At 43.6% G+C, this 24,790-nt stretch overlaps 1 protein-coding gene across 1 annotated transcript in view; it reads right to left on the bottom strand.

Moving 5' to 3' along the window:
• The window catches only part of BAZ1B (bromodomain adjacent to zinc finger domain, 1B), a gene marked incomplete at its 5' end in the record, with an annotated part of 33,706 nt that extends 9,134 nt beyond the window's left edge, over positions 1-24,572 (bottom strand). Inside the window, 9 exons of the mRNA XM_010179276.1 lie at positions 4-151; positions 4,463-4,648; positions 5,733-5,910; positions 6,328-6,426; positions 13,884-13,995; positions 15,569-15,699; positions 16,197-16,335; positions 20,405-22,100; positions 24,339-24,572. Coding sequence (XP_010177578.1) covers positions 4-151; positions 4,463-4,648; positions 5,733-5,910; positions 6,328-6,426; positions 13,884-13,995; positions 15,569-15,699; positions 16,197-16,335; positions 20,405-22,100; positions 24,339-24,572 — 2,923 coding nt within the window. The remainder of the gene's footprint in view (positions 1-3; positions 152-4,462; positions 4,649-5,732; positions 5,911-6,327; positions 6,427-13,883; positions 13,996-15,568; positions 15,700-16,196; positions 16,336-20,404; positions 22,101-24,338) is intronic.
• Between the last annotated feature and the right edge of the window lie 218 nt (positions 24,573-24,790).

Genomic DNA, 24,790 nt, shown 5'->3' with positions numbered 1-24,790 from the left:
TACCTTTCTTGCGACACACTTTGCATCGGGCATTCTCTGCCGACATATCCCACTTGATACAGGCATCCAGCATCCCGAGCAGCACGTGCATACGGGAGAAGGTCTGGGCCTCACGGATTGCTGTCTTCCACTTCTCCATGGCTGAAGCAACCTGCAGACAGACCTAACAACTTACAACGAAGCACAAAGACACAGCTCGCTACAGTCTGAAGATGTCTTTATATCCTTTAGCTGGGGCCCTTTATAACCAAAGCTCAACTCTGTATTTCTTTCCTTATATAGAGCCTCAGCAGTCCTATTTGTGGTTGATCCGTAACCAGCCTCACTGGAGCAGACAGTTTGTTCGTAACAGTAGAGCCCTTTTGCATTTCACGGCCAGGCTGAAACAACCTATGTGAACTTCACTAAATTCTTGCTCTGACAGTCTAACCCAAATAATCATCAGGCTACGACAATAAAAGGCAGAAATCTAGTGCTGTAAACGCGGGGTGGAAGTGAGGAGATGGCTGGCACCACCACCGGAGCGTGGTGGTTGCGAGCAGCCGGTGCTGCCCTCCAGTGGGCACTCGCCGGTGGGACACCGTCACCAAGACCTGCCACACGCTTGGTCCCCCTGCTCCTCTGCGGCATCAGCGACAATCGGATCTGACAGGCAGAGCATTCGGAGCCCCAAATACGAAACCAGCCGCTTTCCTGAGACAAGATGACCTCAGCGCATGTGAAATCCCAGAATTAGCTGCGAGCGAGGATGAGAGCATTAAACCTGAGATTTACACCGAGGCAACTGCTGGAGTCTGCACATAGCAAAGCCACATGTGAAATCTCACACTCGGCTCTGGAGGTTCAGCAACAACGTTGGGGTAAATCGGAAATGCACCAGAACAGAGAAGTAATCCAGAGCCACCGCGTGCTCAACTCCAACGTTAATCCTTTACTTTACAACAATGAGGTGATGGCCTAGACATGACAGGGACATAATAGGATTCAAGTTAATGTTCTTCTACCCCAGGAGAATGAAAAAACAAACAGTGAAGTGTCAGATGGGAAAATCTAAACTCTGCAGCTGACAGCAATTCGGGAGCCAAACAAAACTCAGGATTTTTGCAGAGTTGCACATTCTCCTCCCACTGACTTTCAGGAAGCACAGTGTACACTAGATGCTTGGAAAAACACACAAACCGTTCTAAAATGCCAACATCCTTGTGGCCATTGATAGTGTGGAACCTTGAGCCTGAGACATTCAAGACAAACGGAAACCTGCGCAGCCTACTGCAGATTACACAGCGCTGTGCTATTTCTTTGCAGAACATTGTTGAGGTGCTTCACATACTGTGTAATTGATTTTCCAAGTAACCGTTCCATGGGTTTTGCTGTTAACATACTGGGTAACTGCTGGGCCAAGATAAATCTGCAAAAGCTGTTGGCAAGTTCTGCTTAGATTTTTCTCCCCAAGCCTGTGGAATTTAACAGATTTTTAGCCTTGCTTCCCAAGCATCATGAGACTATGGCATTTGAGCAGCACCATTATCAAGGGAGTTCAGAGTGCCAACTAGGCAAAACAGGAGACCAAAAGAAGTTACTCAAATACCCTCCTGACTGGAGAGGAGCAATCTAGCAGGGAAAACAAAAAAACCCCACAACAATACTAAAGGAGAAGCCCTCAGTGATGTTCCATCTTCAGAATGACTTTGATAAAAGTGGACAAACCTCCAGCTAGAAAGGCTCTCATCTGGTATCACAAGAGGGCAGAAAATCCTCTGAACAGCCAAAAGCAATTGCTTGGTTGTGGAGCTGCTCCTTGAGGTTTTGTCTGCCTGACCCCCACCCAGGGCCTGCTGTTTCCCTTGCAAACAGCCCTGACCAGCACGCAGCAGGGGTATCCTACCCACGCTCTCCACCGTGTCCAAGCACTCGTGTTGCAATGTCACACTGCAAAGACGTCACATATTCCCTGTCGAATTCTGGGACAGTCCCCAGTGCTGCTGCCACTGGGAACGAGAACGTTTGCATAAACGCTGAGGCAGAAGAGTGATCTTCAGAAACAGCCACAGGCCAGGGCTGCACTGCAATCTTTCACCACTCAGCAGTGTGATCTCTGGCTACGCAGCTGAGCCAGCAGGAACCCTCACTATAGACATCTATGTCAGCAAACGGGTGCCTATTAAGCCATAACTTGTTTCTCACAGGCAAAATGAGACATAACTACAACGCAGGACTGCAATTTCACTTGTACAGTCTTTAAGTCCATTAAGTATGTTTTTCCAGTATGGCCATGCTGTATTTCATCTGCTATGTACTCTCAGTGCAGTTGTGGCTCTAAAAGACTTCGTAACTCTTGGCCTATGCAGGAGATCTGTCTTTAAAGCCTAACAGTCAGGTTTTTTTCTATCAGCTCACTATATCTAAGATCTGGGCTGCCCTTTCAAGGTCATCTATAAAGGTTTTCTGCTTTAGCAAAAGAAAGCTCATTGCAGATAAACTGTGGCAAAAAAACCCCAAACAAAACCCAAACTACAAAACCAAACCAACCCAAAAACCCAACAAAAAAGCTGAACGTTGCTTCTACCACTAGAGATGTCTAGAAAACTGAGTCAGATAAAGACACTGCACTGCGTAACTAAATGCTCCAGACACATCAGCACAACACAAAAGCCAGTGCTCCAGAGGGATATCTGCACAACCACCCACTCAGACTGGCAACCCTGAAATCTGTGCCCACACACCTGGAAGGCTGAGCTGTACAGCTAAGTACGCAGCTGCATTAGACAACCTGTCTAACAGTAGGAAAAAAAAGTTCAAAGTAACTTACGATTACAAGTCTAGCAATATTCAGAAATCCTACTGTTCCAGCTGGTTTACAGAGGAGAAAGCGTAAACCAGGATGTTTCAGCCACAGAGCTCTTGGTCTAGCACGGCTGCTGGAGCTGAAAGTTCTGCCATGGCTAGGACAAAGCCTGGCCTTGCTGTAACAAACAACGCTCCATAACCGTGACATTGACTAAGAGAGCAATGCTCCAGGGTGGAGTGGAGAAACTAACCAAACCTTCGTGATCAAAACGGTTCCACTTTCAGGCAAATAAAAGTTGGGGGTTGAAATCTGATATAGCTTTAGCAGTACTAGAGGAGTGACCAGGGTTCAAATACAGAGCTGCTAAGTTATTATCCATTTGGGTATTCCAGTAAATCTGATGTTACCCATAAAGCATGCTCTACAGGTATAACCATTATGGTTACAGCTCTAAGACACATCCAAGTAAGGCACGATACGGTGCTGCTGTAGACAGGGGAAATGTGATGATCCAGGCCCTTTTTGTCCCAGACGTAACCGATTTTTACAGCTCTGTATTCTGCTGACTGCTTTCAGGGTAAGGTAGCTTTCATTTCCTCTGCACTAAAGACTGGAAGACTCAAAGTTAGCAAAATTTAAGTACTTCAGGATAATCAAGGAATGTGAAAACTTCTAGTGCCTATCCAAATATCCTGCTACCACGGCAATGCCACTGCATAGCAAAGACCTGATGTTCAAACAACCACCGTTCAGCATACACTGACAGGAGCTTTAAAAAAACTCAATCCAACAAAAAACTCCACACCCCAGCACGAGTCAAGTATCTCATATTTCCTTTTTAAGTTGGGAATTTCAAATGCTTCTGTTGATCCAGTTCTGATCCTGCTCTTTCTGCTGAAGTCAGTGATCAACCAGGGCAGAGCATTCTGAAGGGGGGCAGTGGGGAAAAGTCCTGGCACAAGTCACTAAATGACCCATTCAACTCCATGCACCGAGCACTAGTAACCCTCTTAGGAAGAAACCCTGGTACAGCTCAACTGCCTTGCAGGACCCTACCAACTCCTCCACAGCTCTTCTCCATCCCTTCTGAGCTCTGATTTAGCCTCACAATACCACCCGTCTACTGCAGACACATCTGGTTTAGCCCTGATGCCCAGACAAGCTGTGTGCAATCCAGTGTGGCATCTTCCAGAGGTGTCTCCTCCATGCATACGATGACTTGTCTCTTCTTGCATAACACTGATATTTACCCAAATCTAACTCCCTCACAGTTACCAAAATCTCAACATGTCTCTCCTCCTCCTCATGGATCAAAGGCATTAAGCCACCATTAGTCCTCTCTGCTGGATATAACTTAAAAATACTCCCCAATATGCTTCTTTTAAAGTACCTAACTTGTGCGAGGAGCTGCATAAATAAATATTTGCCTGTACCCATTTCCTGTTCATAGAGAGAAAATTAACTGTGATTCCATGGTATGATTTTTATTTTGCCAATACCTTCACTATTCAAAATAACTAGGGAATACCTGGCCCCATAAATGACAGACCCGTTACACTCAGTACTGGGGATGGGGAGAAGCTGCTCAGGATCTAGTACCTGACTAAATGTATTGTCCCTAAATGTATTGTATTATATTACAAGATCGAAACAGAGCCCTGAAGAGAACAATACCTTAGCTTCTTCTGCCATTTTCTTGTCTTCATCTATCTCCTCAGCCTTGGCAATGTAGTCCTCTCCTTGATGTTTCCTTCTCTTCTGCTTGGGGGCCATGAAACCTTGCAGAAACTTCTTAACAACACCAGCCTGGAGTGCAATCACACACTCTCCAAAATCCTTCAAGCTCTCCAGTGAGTATACCTATTAGGAAGAGCATACAAGCACATAACAGTTGGACATTACTCTGTGCTGTTTTAGGTGGGTCTGTCCTGCAGATGGATACACAAGATACTTAATGCAATGTTGTTATCTACCATGCTTGGTTATGGAATCAGCATATTGCTGCTGCTTCTGCTAGAGCTCATACGTAGCTGATGATCACACATAGCACTGTTCAGAAAAAAGCATCACGCCTTGAAAAAACACCACCACAAAAACACCAACCCTGCCCCCCAAAAAAACACAAACCCATGATGACCAAGCACCAAGCAATTCCTTCACTCCTTTAATGACTTTACTTTTCCCCTCCTAACACTACTGGTCTCATCTACACAGGAAAGTCTCTGCAGTGGTGTAGGATGCAGCTTCAACAGAGCTTCCACCATTCCAAGCCAGACAATGTTGTCCTTTGGCAAAAGGAGCAGAAGTGTGGGCTCTACTCACACCAGGCAGATTTATCCCCTCCTAAAGACACTCAGTGCACCAGTAATGCTCATGTGAGTTAAGCTGAACTAGCCAGAGCATTTAAAGTAAATAAATAAATCATACTTCAGTTCACCACACAGCAATTTCCTTGTGCTGACATACCCATGAACAGAACATCCTTTAGGCCCTGGAACTGGGACACAGTCACTACCCCAAGCCTAAAGTGGTCTGAATTTCTGAAGAAAAAAAAAAAAAAACAAACAACAAAAATCTCAAAAAACCCCTCCAATTCCACAAAGGAAAATTGTTGTCTCAATAACACATGCTGGCTTTGATGCAGAAGTTAAAAATCAGCTACAAAAAGTTCTGCTAATGCTCCATAAAGAAGTCTGCCACCAGAGGAAGGAAACAGGACTATTTAACAGCTGTGCAGGACACCTAGCTCCAAAGTTATGACCCACCTACACCAAAAGGACCTGAAGCCAGCAGCTGGGTAATCCTGAAATAACAGTTTAGAAAGAGAGGACAAACAAGAAAACTGATTTCCCTGATCCTCTTGTCTGAGGAAACCAAAGACTCAAGACCAGAAAGTATCAGCTCATGTTTGACTTGCTCAGCACTACTTTGCTTATTCACTCACTCTTGCTTCGTATTCTGGCGTCACATCAACATATCCCAGCCCTCCTTTTTGCAGCCGGGTTGCAACCTCAATTAGATCACTTCGGAGGTAGTTCAGCAGCTCCTGGTTGCCGTCACAGGATTTGAGGCCCAGGTTCTGTTTCCGAGCCAAATGAATAGAATGCGTGATGTCCTGATACCTGGAAAATCAAAACCAACCTTTGAACACATGCTGGCCAGCGCCTTGCGAGCTGTTCGAGCACAGGAGCAACAGTGATCTACGTGTTCCGCCAGCGCAGAGCGTTCTTTCAAAGATGCTGAAAGCATCTGGTAGTCCTGGCTCTGTGAGTGAAACAGCACTGCCTTTGTTTCCAAGCTGCAAGGAGCAATTTAAAGACTGACAGAACCTCTTCACAGTTTAGAGCACTGCTTATCAAGAAACTGCAGCTACTGTCCAAGGAAAAGAGCAATTTCTCATCCTCAGTTTCCTCCCCTCTTCAGCACAGGTATGATCAAAGCAAAGTGCAGAATGCTGCCCCAAGGAATGGAAAGCCTTGCTGTGACAAGGATATGCTTTGACTTTGAGAAGGCTTACAGAGAAAAATGAGCAGGCTCACCTTTTCTCCAAGCGCTCCTTCAGCTGGCTCTCTCTTACTCCCTGTGGGTGCAGGCAATTTAGCAGCTCATCCAAATCCTTCTGATTGTCACAGAGAAACCTGAAAGGTATAACCACGCACCAACATCAGCTAAAGTATCTCTGCGGCAAGACAATTTATTCTCCTAAATAGTTCACAAGTATCAGTAGGCAGGGATGGCAAGTAACCTATATCCCAACCCCATGGAGCAAGGTGAAACGCTTCCAGAAATACTGGCACAAGCATTCTGACTCAGACTGGCCTCATTTCAAGGTCCCCACATGTAGCCAATTCTAGGGTAAGAAAAATAAAAACAAAATAAACACAGAACTGATTTATAGACTTTTCCCCCGTTAAGTTTATTAAAACACTGGCATTTGAATTTAGTCATCTACCCCAGGGATTAGATTCACTAAGTTGCAGTCAGTTTAAGGAATCTGAATGTCATTTTAGATGCACTAGAAAAGATTAACATGCTATGCACTGCATAGCATGGCAATTTCATCATTCTTTCTGCAGAGCCTTCAACTTCTTTCACTAACCGGAGAAGTCCCCAGATTAACAAAGGCTATAGCTCAGCTTATACCACAACTGCTGATGTACATATGCGACAGTGGAGCCTATGCCCCTGCAAGGGCACAAGTCCTCCTTTCTAAGTAGCCCACATTAACTCCAAAGCTCAAATCGCAGTATGTGAAAACCATATCCATTAGCTTTAAACCTTTCTGTTCAGGAAGTCCTTCAGGACAGCGGTGGCAGTCGGCAGTCAGCTGAAAACTTCTGCAGAGTTCTCGCAAGGCATCCTCTCCACAATTCCAGACTACGATCAACTTTTAAGACTGGGTTGTAGATTTAAACCAGCTTTGAGACAGCCAGAAATTCTGCCCTCTTCCTCTTTTTTTTCCCCAACTCTGTTCTAGGATGCTGTGGAAAGTCCTCACCTGATGAGTACAGGGATTCAATCTGAGCTTCGTAGAAACAACGGCACAGGACCACTGTGTGATCCTTACCAGCCACAGAGAAGACTCCATATCTAATCTTTCTTCTTGGGCACAAGTTCAGATTTTTTGGGAAAGATGCTGTTCTGGCTCCTCTAGGAATACCAGTATTCACAATGCTTATTTTTCTGGCAGAAATACTTAACAAAATATCGTATCTGAAAAGAAAATATTTAAGCATTCTAATATATTCATATGAGGGGAACAGGCTCACAATTTGCGTTCAGGTACTAAACTGATTACTCTAATAAAACATAGAATTGACTGTTCAAAAACAGAAGAAAAATATTTTCTTGCCAGTCACCTGCTTCAGTACACCCCAACCCTGCACAACATCCTCACTTTGCACAGTGAGAACAGATCTTTTGGCCACCACTGCTCTCTGCATACCCTGCCCACAAGAAACAGGACAGAGCAGCTTCAAATATCCTTCACCCACGAGAGCCTGGCACAGGCACTTCAAAAATGGGAGCAACCCAGGGCTGGTCGTGGGATCCAACAGACATTCACATAAACCTGTAACAACATAACTCCTGTCTCTTTCTTATAGATACCACCCACTAATTTGCATTCCTACATTCATGGGAAGGTCTACAGACAGATCACCACAAGGACTAGCATTTCTACATCTACTGAAATTCTGCTACATAAAGAGAAATGTCTCCAGGATATTTGGTAACAAATTGCTTCCAAATCCTAGGAGTAAATTTTGAGTGGTCCTAAACCATATTTCAGTACGAAGAATGTATCACAATACGGGGACGGCATCAACTAAGTTTCAAAACAGTTGCCCTGCAGATGCCAAACAGAGAACTGTTTCTCAGCATGTTGGGAAGGTCACCTAGGTCACAATGAAACAACATCAGTCACTGCTGGCGACACAGCACAGGGCCCAGTTGGAAAAATATCGGAGAAGACCATGGCTGAGCTTTCCCCCATGCTGCACATCCAAGGGGGGAAATTTCCTGCACAGTTGTGTCTTACTGTAAAACAATGAACGGGCACTGGAAACAGCCAGCATGTGTGGCACTGGGATTCGCCAGTGTTACGTGGTTTGGGGAAAAACAACACAGGCTGCTGGCCAGCATGAGAAAGCAGCAGGTATCATGCTTTGAAGAAAGCCTGGGTTAAGCCCTGACACAACTTCATTCCTGGTGAAAAGGAAAACGGGACAGGGAAGGGAGAACATCTGCAACAGGTTCTTGAGTCTTCCCTATTTGCCCTGAGATTTCTAGGAGAGAGAACTGTGCTACATTAGCTTGAACTCAAATGTGCAAAATATAAACATATCAAAGAAGTACCTGTGTCAGTTTGGTGACACCCTGCAGAGAAGTGCAGCCACAGCTCCTTGTTCTCAACCTAGGACACATGCTCCCTACTGCCTGAAGGAACCACCTGCACCTCCAACCAGGGCTCAACCAGCACAAGGCTGGGATCGTGGGTGTGACAAGACAGGGCTGGCATTACAAACAGGGGAGGCAAGATAGGAAATGAGCTTGTGGGTCTTGATAAGAGGCAGGGGAAGGCAAATAGTGCCCTTCACGTGGCCTGACAGAGCTTAATAACACAACGATGGGAAAGATGTCTTTGGGAGAGTAACAACCAGACGGAGGTCTTCAAACTGATCTGAAAGGGGGCAATCCTGACTGGGGTAAGGGCTTCCCACATCCCCAAGTAATAGCCTCGATTCTTCTCTTACATTTCTGGCAACAGGAGCCAGCAGACTGGTCAGTAACCAAAACAGAAGGGACACACGGCAAAGCATAAAGTCAAAAGGAGGTCCCGGTATTCACTCAGGCTGAATACTCCTACCTGCTGTCAGGCTACAGGCTGCAAGGGTCAGAGAAAGGTAAAAAACCTGGACTGCAGACTAGGGAATGAAGAAATCAAGAGGACAACATCTAGAGGAGCCCAGGATCAGTACCTGCTCTGGAGGGTTGGTAGAAACAGGGGAACTCCATCTGTAGAATGGAATCTGTCAGCACCCACTCATGGTTAACTCAAATTGTCTGCTGAGGGGACCCGTCATATCATGGTGTATTCCTAATAGATGAAGAACAACGGGAGTTACTCTGCAGAGATGCCACTGTTTCCAAAAATCCACTGCTTTCTGACCAGGACGAGCAGGAAGTCTCCTGTGTACTAATATATTGCAATGGTTGTGAGTAACTCATGGTTCTGCAGCAAAGACCATTATGTACACAGCTCACAAAGCACCATGGTAGAGACAAAAGACTTTTTCAGGGACCATGTGCCCACAAGCTTTAAACAGGCAGTTTTCTTTATAAGCATCAACGTCAGTGATGCACAATGTAAGAAACGGAACTGGTCCATCTGTCTGGAGAAGACAGAAGGATTTATGATTTATTTACAATTTAACCTCATTTATGATTCCGAATGAGAGCAATGATTCAGACTCTGCACTTTTAGGACAGAACACTGGGCCCTCTTATTTTTGGGGACAAATACTGAAAGCAGAAACCGCTTCCATCAGATACAGTTTTTGTAGTTCTTGGCAGAAGTATGGAATCTATTTCTCCCCTTATCTATGTCCTACCAGCTCCTGTCCTCAAGTAGAAAAGTGGCAGGAGTGTGAAACACAACCATTCACAGAGTTAATTTGGTGTTGATTTTAAAGTCTCATCGCTCCAGAGTATGAAACGGTAAGGCTAAAGATGCGCTACGTGCACTGTGAGGCTACTCTGAATCCCACGTTAGATGTACTACCAGGAACAAGAGACAAATAGCAAGAGTAAAAACAGAACACAAAGAAATGAAACTTCCTATGCACCACATGCTCACATTTTGAGTTATAACTGAACAAGTCCTTGTATCCAAACAACAGGAGGTGTAGATATCCAAGGACTTCAGAGTAGTCTCAGCATGTGCAAGGACAATGTGCAAAAAGCAGCCAAGGAGGAGACTCTTCCATAACCACCTATGCTCATGGGAGTCCTTGAGACTGGAGAAATCAATGGTAATGGCCACAGAGGAAAACACAGTAACAGGAACATGGATTTCCTCAGAGAGAAGTTCTGGTTGCTGGCTCTCTCCTGAAACAACCGCTCTCGGGTTGTCGCTTGTCTTTTTGTGGAAGCTTACCTATAAATGGTGACAGCTGCCAGACAGGTACTTAGCAAACTGGCTCTGTGCAGTTCTAGAGCTTTAAAGAAAAGCTGTTCAGCTAAGGCAGCTTACTGCTCATCTGCAGAAATGGCCTTAGGTGGCCCTGTCAGTTAGGAGAAAGTCATGCAGACAGCACAAATGAATGCTTAAGGTAGAAGTGGTTATGTTTTCTTTGAAAAGCTGCCATCACACCCCCTGCTCACTTTGAAGGCCACGGAGGCCTACACCTGGATTAGATCTCCCAGCTGCATTGCTTTAGCTCGACATCCTGACACCACCAGCCTGCCTGACAGAAGAATGCACACAGGTGTGACATCTCAGTAAAAAAAACAGCAAGTGCTGTGATTGTTAGCAGTCTTTCCTAGCAGGTACCAAGAAGGACAGAAATCAAAGACACTGTGGGATCAGAGACAGGGCAAAAAAAAAAAAACACCATCCCACCCAGCCTGGTATCTTATTTCTGAGTGGCAAAGAGGCAGAGCATGCATGCAGCGACACTTCTTTGACCTGTCTCTACAGATTTTAGCATATGCTGGTTTGAGGACTTCCTTGCATGCCGGGACAAGAACCTTTGTACTTAACACTCCTCAATGAACTCCTCTTTCAGTGATTTGTCCAACTGGTGCTTTGAACAGGTTCAGATCCAAAGATCCACAGCAGCTGGCAGCAGTGAGTTGCATAAAGCAGCTGCACGATCTGAAGCAGTACTTTCCTCTCTATCTCAAAATGGCCATTTGCTGGTTTAATTTCCTGATCCTTTTTTCTGCATCAGAAGAATTTTTTTCTTCAGGTTTCCCCATTCTCCTCTAGCATTTGCTGAACCAATTATTCACTCAAGAGAAGAGCTTCCCTCTTGTCCTAAGGCAGACCCTGTAACAACAGATCTTGTGAACCAAGATTGTTCCACAAGGGGAAAAAAAAAATTGTTTCACCTTTAGTCTGTACTTCGGTTTATCATCCTTTTCATTTCTTTCATTTAGACTAAACCACGGCTTTCAAGTAGGCTTTCTGAACTTTAATAGCTTCCTCATCCTGAGGTGAACCATACTGAGAATGTTTTGTTATTTCTGCTGGTTTGTGTCCAAGTTCCCCCAAACCTTTTTTCCCCAAAGGTAAATGGCAGCACTTGCTTTGACCATCTAGTACGGAAACTTGTACGACAGTATCTCTGAAAGCGTTTTAGACTTTTGGCTGCCACTAAGATATTTTTAAATTTTCTTTTCAAAGCAAGCTTCTTAATTCTTTTAGTTTCCTTTTTTTTTAAAAAAAAAGGGGACAATATCATACATTACAGTCAGTTCATACAAAAGCAGCTCTTGGTAACAGAACATAATTCAGTCCTGAGAGCGCACAGGAGTGGGTTCAAAGAGCTGCATCTCCTGGGCACTATGAGTGGTTGCTCCACAAAGCACTCCTATCTTTGTAACTGCTCTGATCTCTCTCAGCACATCACTGACAGTTGCCAACCCGACTGAGCAATTCAACACTAATATCAAATACTATGCTTGTTTAAGTTTGGCCTGGAATTACATGTTGCAGGGATTCTGTTACTTAATTCATCCAACCTGGCTCTACGCTCTCTTCAGTTTATACCAATATGTACTATTAATTTAAGCTACTCTTTTTCTCATATAATTTGTCCTTCTACCAGAACACATCTCGCCATCTCTGTTAAATGAAGACCAAGCATTAGAAGAGGCAGTCAGAAAGCGCAGAGAGAACTTCCATACTGTCCTCTATGACTGCCAGTTTAGAATAACAGAACCTTTAGGTTGGAAAAGACCTTTAAGATCATCGAGTTCAACCATAACCTGTCCATCACTAAACCACATCTCCAAGCACCTCATCTTTCCGTCTGTTAAATCCCTCCAGGGATGGTGAATCCACCACTGCCCTGGGAAGCCCCTTGCAGTGCCTGGTAACCCTTTCAGGGAAGAAATTTTTCCCCATATCCAATCTAACCCTGCCCTGGTGCAACTTGAGGGCATTTCCTCTCATCCTGTCATTTGGAGAAGAGACTGACCCCCAATGTGATAAGATATGCAAAGGAGTAGACTGAAAAGGGGTGGAGATTTGCCATTGTAATATTGGACAGAGCGAAGGCAGGCAGAGGAAACTCTGCTATCTCCTGTGACCGCAATGAAAAGGAAGGGGCAGAGCAACACAAAGAGTCAGCACCCAATGCTGACGGTTTAGATGAATCCGGACATCCAGAAATTTCAGTCTCTGACAGTTCCTGGTGGGGGAGCAGGAACATCTTCAGTAAAGTAGTTCTGACTTGCAGCAGTGGAACTATGCTTTGCAGCTAAGCTCACAACTGGTGATATTTATCAAAGACCAAGAAACCCCACTCTGTGCATTGGCAGCAGACAACTCTGAGGAAAAGCCACTCACTGCTAATAGGGGAGCTGCAGGAGCAAGTGCTTTGGGACAGTGCCTTCTTAATCCTTCACAGGCAGTTTAGTAGGTCAAGCTGTGGGTAGTCTCTTCTAGCACAGCAACACTGCTGATTACTCCTTACCACACAGGGCAACAGTTGACATAGGAGATTTTCTTTAAAGGTAAAAGACATTGGCAAGGCCAACTACCGTAGCAAGTCACAGTCAAACATGCTCAAAGGTAGGGTGTTTAGATGTGATTCACAAGACATGTTGGTGGCTACTGCTTGGCACTGGAAAGTTTTAAAGTGACAGCAGGCTGTCAACAAGGAAGAATAACTTTGCTAAGCTATAATTATCAGTAGCAACAAAAATCAATTCCATGATATGGTGCTACAGGAGAGCAGACACCACCACAGTCTGCTGTGAAGCCCAGGAAAAAGACACTGAAATGGAGCTGGGAGATTACTTTGCCTTTCTCACATACTACAAGAACATGCAGGACATAAGCTGTCTCCAAAGATCTCAATGAAGACTTTCATTTCATGTGCTCAAGGACCCCATGTGCCACAATTCAGGTCTGCTGAGATGAGCCATGAAAGAAAACCCAGACACACTTGGCTAGGTCACTGCTCCCCCAGACTTTTTCTGGTTTTGCTTTTTTATAGTAATGCTTACCAATACCGATTTTTTTTCCCACGCAGAATTGCACACAGCAATTCTTCTAAATTAACAGTTATTCTGTATATAAAGTATTTAAAGAGCAATACATCAAAGTAGCATTTTACCAGCTTAATTTATACCGGCTTTAAGTTTGATTATGATGGTTCCACTGGCTCTTGGAGTGGCTGCCCCATCAGCCATTCACTACTAGTAATAACATCAGTAACAAAGGCCTGGAGGGTTACAAAACTAAACCAAACGTTAAGTACTGAAAGAATAATAAGTATAAAGTAGAGTCTGTCTAAAAGAAATCTGTCTGGTTTCCTTGGCCTCTATGCTTTGAGTATTTTGCAGCTATAAAAGCCCAAGTTACCATAAGTTCTGTCCCTGCTTGGGTGCAGTGGTCTCTGCGGGAAGGTCTGCAGCATGCACAGCGCGGTGAAGCTTGCTCACTCTGCCATCGGTGGCTGTGCTCTTCCGCTTCTCTGTAAAAGAAAAGCACAAGCTCAAATGTATTCTCATTCACCTTCCTCATTGGTAAGCATTTTTATTTTGCAAAAACTAACCTATCTTCAGTTAGGTGTTTACATTCAGCATCTAGGCCAGGAACACATTTCTCGCAGAAAACTACTTCAGCATTAGAGTTTGCTAAAGCTCACAGTACATGCGTTTACAGAAATAAGATACCAGGTTTTCAAAGAAATTACTGCATCATAAAGCACATACATAAAAATTAAGAAAAGCATCCCTCCTATTCCAAATACATAAAACTAGTTTCACTTTGTAGATATATACTAAAAAAGTACTTCTAGAACTGAGTGAGTTATGAATAGGATGTATTTCTGAGCACCTTAGACAACAGTCTGATGTGAATTTAAACCTTTGCTTACTTAAGTCTTTGCTTGTTAATTTTCAAAAGGAACGTGCTGAAATCTTGCACAATAACTGGGTGAATACACAGGCAGCAGCTGAGAAATTAATACAGCTGGAAGCAAGCCAGCGTACAGGAACACAGCTGGTCAAGTTTTGAAAAAGTTCATGTAAGAAAATATACCCACTGAGGGCCACTGAAAGATTGCACCTCCAGCTCAACAAGTCATCAAGACAGACGGCTGGAAAGTTAGATGCTGGATAAAGCACCACGCTTTAGGTTTGCCCTGTTCCATTCTTCTACAGATGTCTACTCTGCCCATTGTCCATGACAAAAACAACCAGTGGGGGCTCTGATTTAGCTCAATGCAGCCCCTTGGAGGCAGCACTGTTGTGGATGGACTCAAGTGTTAACCTGTGATGTTTCAAAAGCAAGAAATGATCAGGACTGAAACTGGAACCGGAGTCAGATTATAGCATGCTGTTCCATACCAAGAACTACTTCCATATAGAAGTGCTAAGTTTCCCTTCCCACAGACTGATTTCTGAGCATGTCCAAGTTCTATCTGCGAGGCTCCACCACCCAGGCTGTAAGTCAGCCAGGCATAACTACAGAGGACGCAGTAGAACTTCAGCCAAGCCACTGCACCTCGTCTGCACATTCAGCACAAGGTGAACAGCAGGTGGAGAGGACACAAGCCAGCTGATTGCCAGAACGGCCTCAATCAGCAAAGCTCTAGGTTATGTGAAAGACTGTCCTGCTTGAAACTATTTCAGAGGTGAATCTGGGAGTCTTGCTACTGGTTGAACATTCACGCTGTGACAGACACCCTCACTCTGTAACTGACTACTTATCCAAGAAGCCTGGCATGCCGCAACTCAGCGGGTTCAGAGGAAACCAGAGGGATTAGGTTCACAGCTGACATCAACCTCACTGCTTTCAAAAGAGGTGATTGTACCCAAAGGTCCTTATGTGGTACATTGCAGGCAGACTCAAGACCTGCAGCAGCAGGAGGGACATCATCATAAGCAGCATGCTCCTGTGTGCAGGCTTCTAAAGTTTAAAGGCTCAAATCAGAGTACCCTCAGAAAAACACAAAGACCAGATAGTGCTCTCACATTCACGCATCCATTCTAACAGTCAGACAGCAACAAAGGAAATACCACAGAGAAGCAGGCTGATCATACCTCCCAGGCTGTAGTCTTTTTTAAAATCTTCTTTTTTCTGATGGGGAAGAATGAATCTGTAGTCTATACTGTCATGTACCCAGCCTTTCTCAATGAACAAGCCAGGAACCTCATCTGAAAACAGCCAATACCTGTATGAAACAAACACGTTAACAGGTACCTGTCTCCTCCTATAGCTACTTACACACATCTACCTTTATTTGCCTAGAGGGCAGAAGCATCTGTGTGCCCGACTCAATAAAAACTGAATACACATCTATTTTTATATTCACACAGTTGAGAAATATGAATAGCTTTTATCAGAATCCATTCTAAGTGCATTCCTGTGCAAGAAACATGGGAAAAAAAAAATAAGATGGCAATTAGGGTGCTGAGCACTGGTGTAAGCCCTTGAAGCTTCACTCGCTACTGGATCCTGACCTCTGCAGGACAGCCTCCAAAAGCTGGCCATGGAAGCCAGTGAAACCATTGAACTCTAGACACAAAAAATGTCACTGTTGCTCTTCTCCGCAGTCCAGTGCAAAGGCAGTCTTCTCAGCACCCTCCATATCCCTTCTTGGAGGCTGCCATCTGATACAGCTCCTCTTGGAGGGGAGTGCTGGCAGGTCAGCATCATTTCCTTTCCTACCTGTTATGGTTACGATCGGTGCCAACTGGGGTCCTGCGCATAACCAGCTTTGCTTTGGCAATTCCATCCTGGAAGGTTTTCTCAGCTGCAGCTTTATGCTTCCGGATTCTTTCTTCCTCTGCTTCTTTCTCCATTCTCACTGTTGGAATTAGCACAGAGAAGTATTAGTTTTCTTCCACTGTATTCAGACATCAATATTCTCCTTTATTTTACTACATCATGGGGGTAAAAAAAAAGTAAATTATAGACGAATTTAGTTAATATTCTTTTAGCACAGCCATGCCCTCTTTATCTTACTTTCCACCCACTACTCTAGAAAAACCTCAAGAACTATTAAGAAGTCAAGGCATAAGGATGAACTGGGCTGAGGAAAGAGGAAAGGCTGGATAAAACCAGTCTGGAGAAATTAGTCCTCATTGTTATTTCTCATTCTAGAGCAACAAAGTGGCATCCATTGCTGTGCAATCCCATATAACAACAGGGTCAAAGATCTTTTAACTACACCTCAACATAAGACAAAGACTTCTGCTCTGGCCAGCTCAATTACCATGGCTAATGGACACCTGCACTTCCACAGCTGCAGCTATGGAGAATGCTCTCCCCACAACCTCACCTACTGGAAGAGCAGATCTGGCAGAAAAGGCCTCTTCCAGGCACAAATGTCTCACAACAGTCACAAGCCACATCTCCCAACACCTCATGCTTCCCCATATACACTATGGTATGGAAGAGCATTAAAACAGAAACCTCAGGTTTCCCACTCATGACAGTATTAGAATTTCAGTAGATCTCAATACCACGGCTATTGAAAAAAAAGAGAGGAAAATCCTGGCATCGCAGGCTCCTTGGCAAGAGTCTTACAGTATAAAATATGTCATTTCATGTGTCTAGGTAAGGAGTAAGACTTCTGCCATGAGAAACAACATTAAGGTCAACAGGATTTATGCTTCTCATGATGGTGCAAGAGTCTCTCTAGACTTTTGCCCATCTCTGAAGATTAGGTAAATTTTCATCCAAAACTGCCTGAACAAAAAGGAAAAGAGTGAATGGAGTCACACTGGCTCAGAGCCTGATGCGTTTAACAAAAACATCACCCCTTCACAACTTGCACAAAAGGCTATGGGCAGCACGCTTCTGTGCCCTGAGAAAACCTGAGGAAAAAATAAAGATGAAGAAATGAAAACTTACCTATGCAGCACAAAAAAGGGTTTGAAGCAGATGGAAGGAGGCCGCATGGAAGGGGTGAGGTGGAGTGGAGCAGGTAAAAGCAAGCATACAGAGATCATATACTGACTGCTGTCCCAGGGAGAAAGTTAACTTCTTGCTAGGGCTATTCCCAGGGCTACTACCTACTCTGCCTCTTGCAGCCATTTTCTGTGTCAAGATAAGTTTGGTAACAGTTGATTAGTAAATACCTGGTGAGTCTCTGAAGTCCTGCCAATGTAATCAATCCTGACTGATTAGAGGAGACATGCTGAAAAATATACCCTTATATTCGTTACACCAACTCGATATATCACCTTTTATATAACAATATAAATACAAAAACTTACAGTAATTGCAGCATGGCAACATTGTCTTGTTAATCCACACCTGCCAGGCTAAAGCAGTACTGAAAATCAGAACAAGCAGTGACACCCACTCTCACCATGCCAAATGTCTCGTGTCACCTAAATGTGAGCTTTAAACCACATCAGGAGACTCATACTATAGGAAGCACCACTCTCACCTTCCACTACAAGGAGTCAGAGGCCATAACTTCGAGTCTTGCTGCTGTCACCTGATGCTAGCACAAGGTACACATCCCTCCTCCTCAGGACCCTCCTCTCAAGAGCCAAGACTCCAACCAAAACGAGCCCCACTGCCAGCAAACTCTTCAGTGCTTACAACACGGGACATCGTGGGCACTCATGAGACAGGGATTTTTTGTCCCATCCAACTGTAAAAGTCAGTTGCAGCAGACACCATCGAGTGCCAGAGTAAGGAAGATGCAAGCAAAGAACAGAAATTTAAATTTATTCATATGCCAAAACTGTTAAAACAAAATGAGAACAAAGACACCAAACTAAAGGGTTCCTCCCTGCATCTTATTTTCAATTGTGCTGCCATGCTCATCTTGGTTGGTATTTTCCTCTCTAGTAGGCTTCATTAGTTGGACAAGCTTCCAGCTCTCCATTTTCTTCCAAAAGACTGCAGGACAGCTATTGCTTCATGGAGCAATAAGGCAAAGAACAATTAGTAAGTGCTGCAGTGACACAGAAATGGAAGTGACTTGCCTTTCAGTATCACAAAAACACAGATAGTAACCATGTTATCTCAACAGGAAGTTCTGTATTGACTTCAAAAGAAGTCAAGAAAGAAGAAAAGACATACACACTTATGCTTTCTTACACTGGGTTCTCTTTTAAGCTGAGGCCAACTTGGAGCACTGGCTGCAATCCTGATAAGTTTAACTTGAAAGAGGCTTGTGCTCCCAGTGTTACAGATTTTACCAGTGAAAAAGAAACCTCTGGCTATGATATATATATCTATATATATATAATACAGATATATGTCAAAGAGCAGTTGCTGACAAAACACAATAGGTGTATTGCCAGCAGCTACTCTTTTACTTCCCCAGAGGTACTAACATCATTAAAAGCAAATGCAAGTGAAGTGGTGTGAAAGCAAACGTGCTGAAAAAACCCACAGAAAGCCCGTGTGACAGTAGGAGCACACTGATGCAGTTCTCATTGCGGTTACCTGGAACTGTTTTTCACATACTGAAACCACACCAGCCCCCACGTCTGCAGACCTGAACAGATCAGCACTGAGGTGCTAACTCTGCAGCCCAGCTCCCACACCATCACCGAGATCTTTGCTACTTTGAGGGTACCTTTATGTCTGGTAGCAACTGCTTTAACAGGTGGAAGAAGCCTCAGATACCTGAAATGTTGGAGTTTGTTATGTGGAAAGGAAACAAGATGAATTTAAACCTTAATAAAAGGCTTAATCCTTCCTTCCCTGTCAGACAGACTCAGTTTTCTTTGTGGAGTCCAAACGACTGAGTTAAACTTCCTCAGTACACAAGCCAAACATTTTTATCTTTGTCAATGTAATCTTGCTTTTCCTCATATATAACTAGTACGAACCACTAAGTAAGAACAAGAAGTATCCCAAGAAGTAGCATCCAAACTTTATTTAATGTTGCAGTAAAATCTTACCATGCACTTGAACTTGCTGTCAAACAACTGGAACACAAAAAGCACTGGGGCCAAGAGGCCACTCAGCTACAGCACATTAGACACTTGCTATTTCGTTTTTCTGGATATGTAGGACAGCACTCCAGATTGATACTTTTTGATACTTCTGAGACTCGCAGCTCTTAACAGGAGATCTGAAAGGTCTATTTACTTTCAATGCATGGTTGTATCTAGGCTACTTCCGCAGGGCCCCCAGGGTACTCCATGGTATTTACCTACTCTTGGTCTCCCAGAACAGATACTCCCCAGCTCCAGCTATGACACATAAGGGAGGCACCACGCAGGATGCTTGTCCTTCAGCTGTTTCAGGAGGGATGCTGTCCACTTCCATCTGCCCAGTACCCACATTACAACTAAAAAAATCCCTGAAGTGTAATTTCAAAGTATTTTGCTCTTCATACTCCATACTTCTTTGGAAAAAGCACTACTTACACAGAGGCATACAAGGCTTGGTATTTCGTGATTTACAGAGGTTTGAGTGGACAGTTTATATTTATACCATTTCATAACCAATTATTCAAAGTGAGGAACAGAACACTGATATTTATTGCCCAAGTCTTTATCTGGGAGAAGGGCTGTGAGCATCAACCTGGCAATATGCACAGCAGCAAGGCCAGCAGTGCTTTGGGAAACATCTCCTCTGTATGTAACAGCCAGAAGATGTTTGAATGCAGACAAATATATTTTTGCTTTCTGTCCCCAAAACAGATTTTTCTGTTCTCCAAGCTTCCTGAGCCTGACAGAATCAGAAAGGTACTGAACAAAGACGCCCACAGATAAAAGTCTAGAAGCAGTCACCGCTTTTTCTTAACATTCCAGATCTTGAGCTGCCATAGGAACCATAGCAGATCAATTCTACTTCTCCAGTGAGGAAACCCTTTAAAACCAGGCAATGCTTTTGCCATTAACGTATTCCCCTCTACTTCACAACACACAAATGCTCTACTCTCCTGGTAATTTTCTTACCTCTCATTTGTATTTCTTGCTGCTCTCTCTCTTTCTTTGCTTGGATGGCAAGAAGGCGCCTGCTTTTCACAGCACTGATCATATCATCAGCTTCTATTTCTACCCGGTGCTCTACTTTCATCATCTCGGTTTTTTTCTTGTCGTTTCTTCCCATCATATTTTCATCTTTCCCGTTCTCCTTGTTCTTGGCCACCATTTCTTTTCGCTTCTGTTTTTCTGCTCTCTTCTTGTCATTTTCTTCCTTCAAGAGAGCCAGGCGCTCCTTCCACAGCTCAGCTGACGTCTGCTGCTTGGCCTCCACGTGGTCCTGCACTGAGTACGTCATCAGAATCCGGTGGCACAGTGCTCCCAGTATCCGCAGTTTCTCTTCAGGAGTCAACTCAAAGAACTCTGATGTCTCCAGTTTCTCCAAAAACTCATCTTGTACTTCATTATCCTCAAAAGCTGCTGAATCCTTGCTCTCATCTACATTATCCGAGACCTCGCTTTCCTCTTGCACATCTGACTTGCGTAGGCATAGGCGAACCAACTCAGAAGCAGAATGCAAAGTAAGTGGTATTTCAGAAAGCTTCATTCCCAACTCAGCATAATCTTCAGCAATTTCATCTTGCAGCAGGGTCTGCAAGAGAATGACCAGGACTCGGTTCAAATAAAGGAAGCCTCCTTTTTCTGCACAAAGTGCTTCCATCAGGGAAACTGCTGTAATGGGATATTGAGCATCTGGCATCAATAACCCTGAGTAACAGCTCAGGAACTCCACCACCATGGCGACATCCCCAAAGAGCGTATTAGGAAGTCCTTCTGGAGTATCAACCAGTTTAAAAGTAGGCAAGGTCTTCCCTTTAAGATCTTGGTCCTCATATCTTTTCTGTTTTTCCAGTCTTTCCTTCATCTCCTTCTCCTTTCGCTCCTTTGCTCTCTCTTTCAGTTTCTCTTTCAGCTTCTCCCTCTTCTTCTTCATGTACTCCTTTCGCTGCTCCTCTGTCATGGTGGCCCATTTCTTCCTGTGCTCTAGAAGCTCATAGCGTTTCTGTACTAACCCTCGCAAATCCTCAGGGAGACGGGCTCGGTCCTCATTCGAGAGTAACCTAGCTGTTTTGGAGATGATGCAGGAAAGAGCACTTTTTTTGTCTTCTCTGTCTTTGTTTTCTTTGTAGTAGGCAATGAGATGGAGTGCTGCAGGAGGCAGATGTTTCTGGGGTTTGCTGGAAGACCTTGGGGTGCCTCCAGAATTTCTGGGAGTCCTGGACACCTTTGTGGTACCTTTAGCCATATCCAGTAGTGTCATTTGTTTCATTTTCATCTTGGGGGTCTTCAAGCCTTTCCTAGGAGACTTTGATTTCCCTGATGACTTCTGCCCATTTAGAACCCTTTTACCTCTTTGCTTTTTGTCCAAGGATTTGTTGCTGCCCTTCCCCAGTTGGCTCCTCTTTGGAATGTGAAAGTTAGAACCAAGTTTAGCAGGTGACATGATTTTCATCATCTCTTCCAGCTCCTCTTTAGGGCATTTTGAATTCTTAGAGTTTTTCACCTTCAGTGGAGAACTAATAATAGATTTCTCCAAATGCACATGGCACCACAGAGTAGGACTCAGCGGCTGGCCCAGGGACGATCCATCAGCTCTGGATTTCTTCGAAGGCTTTCTGTCAGGTGATCGAGAATTCTTCCTCTTGGTCGAGGGGTTGAGAGTCATATACTAAAATTAAAATATTATTTTATATTAATAACGGTAAATAAAGGTTATCTAGATCCTTTTCTGTCAATTAGTTTTGCCTACGTTTATTTCTAATGCATTTTTCCAATGAAAAAGGAGTACTCAATATGTAAAGCGTAACAGGCTTCTGCAATAACTTTCAATATTCTGCACCGTAGTCACTACATTGGTTCTGAGGTCACTAGCTCACTCCAGAAAGTTCACATTCAACGTTACAAAATTACACTATTTTTTAATAGTATAATTTAATAGTATTTTAATAGTGTAATTTAATAGCATTTTAAATGTTTCCTACTACATTACACAAAACCCCTTTGTTTCTACTTAGATGGTTGCAGGGAGGCGTTTGCCTGGAAAATGCTGACATTAATCTCAAAAGCTATTCCTCTGCTCAGAGATCTCATAGTGCGACAGGTAGGGCTTAGCCCTGGACGTCACCCAGCAGAAAACTGAAGGAGCACAGAAGTGATGGGTGACAGGAGTGCAGAGACTGGTTTCTGAACTGCCTGAAAGCATCTGGAACAAAGGTGAGACAGGATTCAAGCTGAAATAATGGCATTGAACATCTGACTTTTTAAGCTGCTGAAATAGCCTACCTGACAGCATACTATTAGCACACAACAGTTTAACCTACAGCCAAAGAGACTTGACTTCAGGACCACCTCAGCATTTCAAATTCAGCTTCAGGACGCACCCAGAATACTAATATATTTCAAAAAGCAAAAAATAAAATACAAGAGCATAACCTTTAGGTTACAGATTAAATTACCAGAAAACAGGGCCTGAAGATTTGAGATTCTTTAGCAATAAAAAAATTCCACAGTGGTAAGCACAGCACAAGGTGCAAGCATTTAAGCAGCATTTATTTACGGACACACACGAAGTGAAGACTGCCACAGGAATACCCAGATTTTCTGGCTCGTGGATGCTCGCTCTTGAAGTCTTCAGTTTAAGAGCCCTCATTAGCCCATTAGAGAAATTTTTTAGTGAAGATTGCACAATCACCAAATCCAGCATCTGCATAACTTCTGTTCTACAAAAATTCTGTGTTGAAGTAAGTCGAAATCAGCACTGATACGAATTGTGGCAATTACAAATTCACAAGTATCAGATCTACAGCTTATACTGTATATCCAAATTATACAAAGTTGTTTTGTCAGAAAGCTAACTCTGGATGAATAAATTCTCCAGCCACTTCTCAAGACTTAAAAACTCAACATAAATCCAATCCTTATGCCAAGTGGGAAACACATTATGGAAAGCGCCATCCCTAAACATCAAGCCGAGGACTTGTGCAAGCCAAAGCAAAGATGCCACAGTTGTGTCTTTTTCCTTATACTAAGGGTACACCTCCAGCCATCAGTGCACTGAATAAAAGAATTTGTACACCACCAAACGTTGTAATTTCTATTAAGGCAATGACCCCAAATACTACAGAAAGGGGAAACAGCTCAAATATGAAGAATTTTTTTCCCCTTTAATCAAATTTAAAAGTGTTCAGAAGCCCACAGAAGCTTACTAGAAAAGGGTGTTTTACTCCTGATAAGAAAAAAGGAATATCAAATATTTCTCTTCTTAGTTTTCAAACAAAACTTGACAGACTGGGATCATGAAAAAGTGAGTTTACTAAATGAACAAAATAGTGCATCCTACACCCAAAGATGGATTCTAAAACAGCAGATTTCATGATATGGCATCTACTCCGTTAAGAGTATGTTTGGTTGGTCATTACAAAGAGTTGGAAGAACCCCCCCCATCCCAACTACTTAAAGAGTATTCAGTACAAAATTTGTGGTATCTGCCATCAGTCAATCCAGTACCATACAAGAACCAAGTATCACAAAGTCAAAGACATCCAGCTCTTGCACTGCAACCATGAGAAGGGCCCAGTAACTGACATTACCAGGTAAGTACTACAGCTTTTTCCACCAGGAAATCATGTCTTTACTTGTAGACAAGTAACACAAACTATTGCGGGAAAAAAAAAAAGTAAGAAAAGGCAGTTATACCTCAAATTTTCAAAGCAGACCACTGTTTCAGACATACAAGCTGTGTCACCTCGGCAGAGGGTCAACCTTCAAAAGAGCAGACCCTCCTGTTTTGCATCTAAGTTGATGTAAGCTCAGGAGCACAAAAAGTGCACACTGAAGTCTCTGCCAAGACTGTCTAAGGGTGAGGAATGGGTGAAAAAGAAAAGCAGATACTTTTGGAAACTCTTACCTTATGTGGGTCAAGCAAGAAGTCACTAAATTTACTGGGAAGAGAATATTTCTTCACTAACTCATCTTCCACTACCCATGGGGCATTCTCACATGTGCCAGCCCGGAGTGCGTTGTGACGGATGAAGTACCTCAGGATCTCCTTGTTGGGAGGACGCTCTGTACGGACTAAGCTATCTGCTGGGACGTTGCTGATGATCTTGGAGATAACAGACACACTGTTAACATTTAAGTTCTAATCACATTATAAATGCATAAAACATGGCTAAAACGGGAGCAAGGACCACTGTACTGCTTGAAATCCACCAACTCTTCACTCCTTCAAAGCTCTCATGCAAAGACTCAACACAAACCAAATGGAGCTTGCAGAACTGAGATGCACAACATAGACTGGTAGGAGATTCAGTTAGCTAAAAAATTTAAAAAAACCATTTGTTTATGTTGCAGGTTTCT

Source organism: Mesitornis unicolor, unplaced genomic scaffold (assembly GCF_000695765.1).
Source record: "Mesitornis unicolor isolate BGI_N332 unplaced genomic scaffold, ASM69576v1 scaffold37702, whole genome shotgun sequence".
NCBI lineage: Eukaryota > Metazoa > Chordata > Aves > Mesitornithiformes > Mesitornithidae > Mesitornis > Mesitornis unicolor.
The sequence above is the reverse complement of the archived record's forward strand: the minus strand, read 5'-3'. Positions and strand labels throughout refer to the sequence as shown.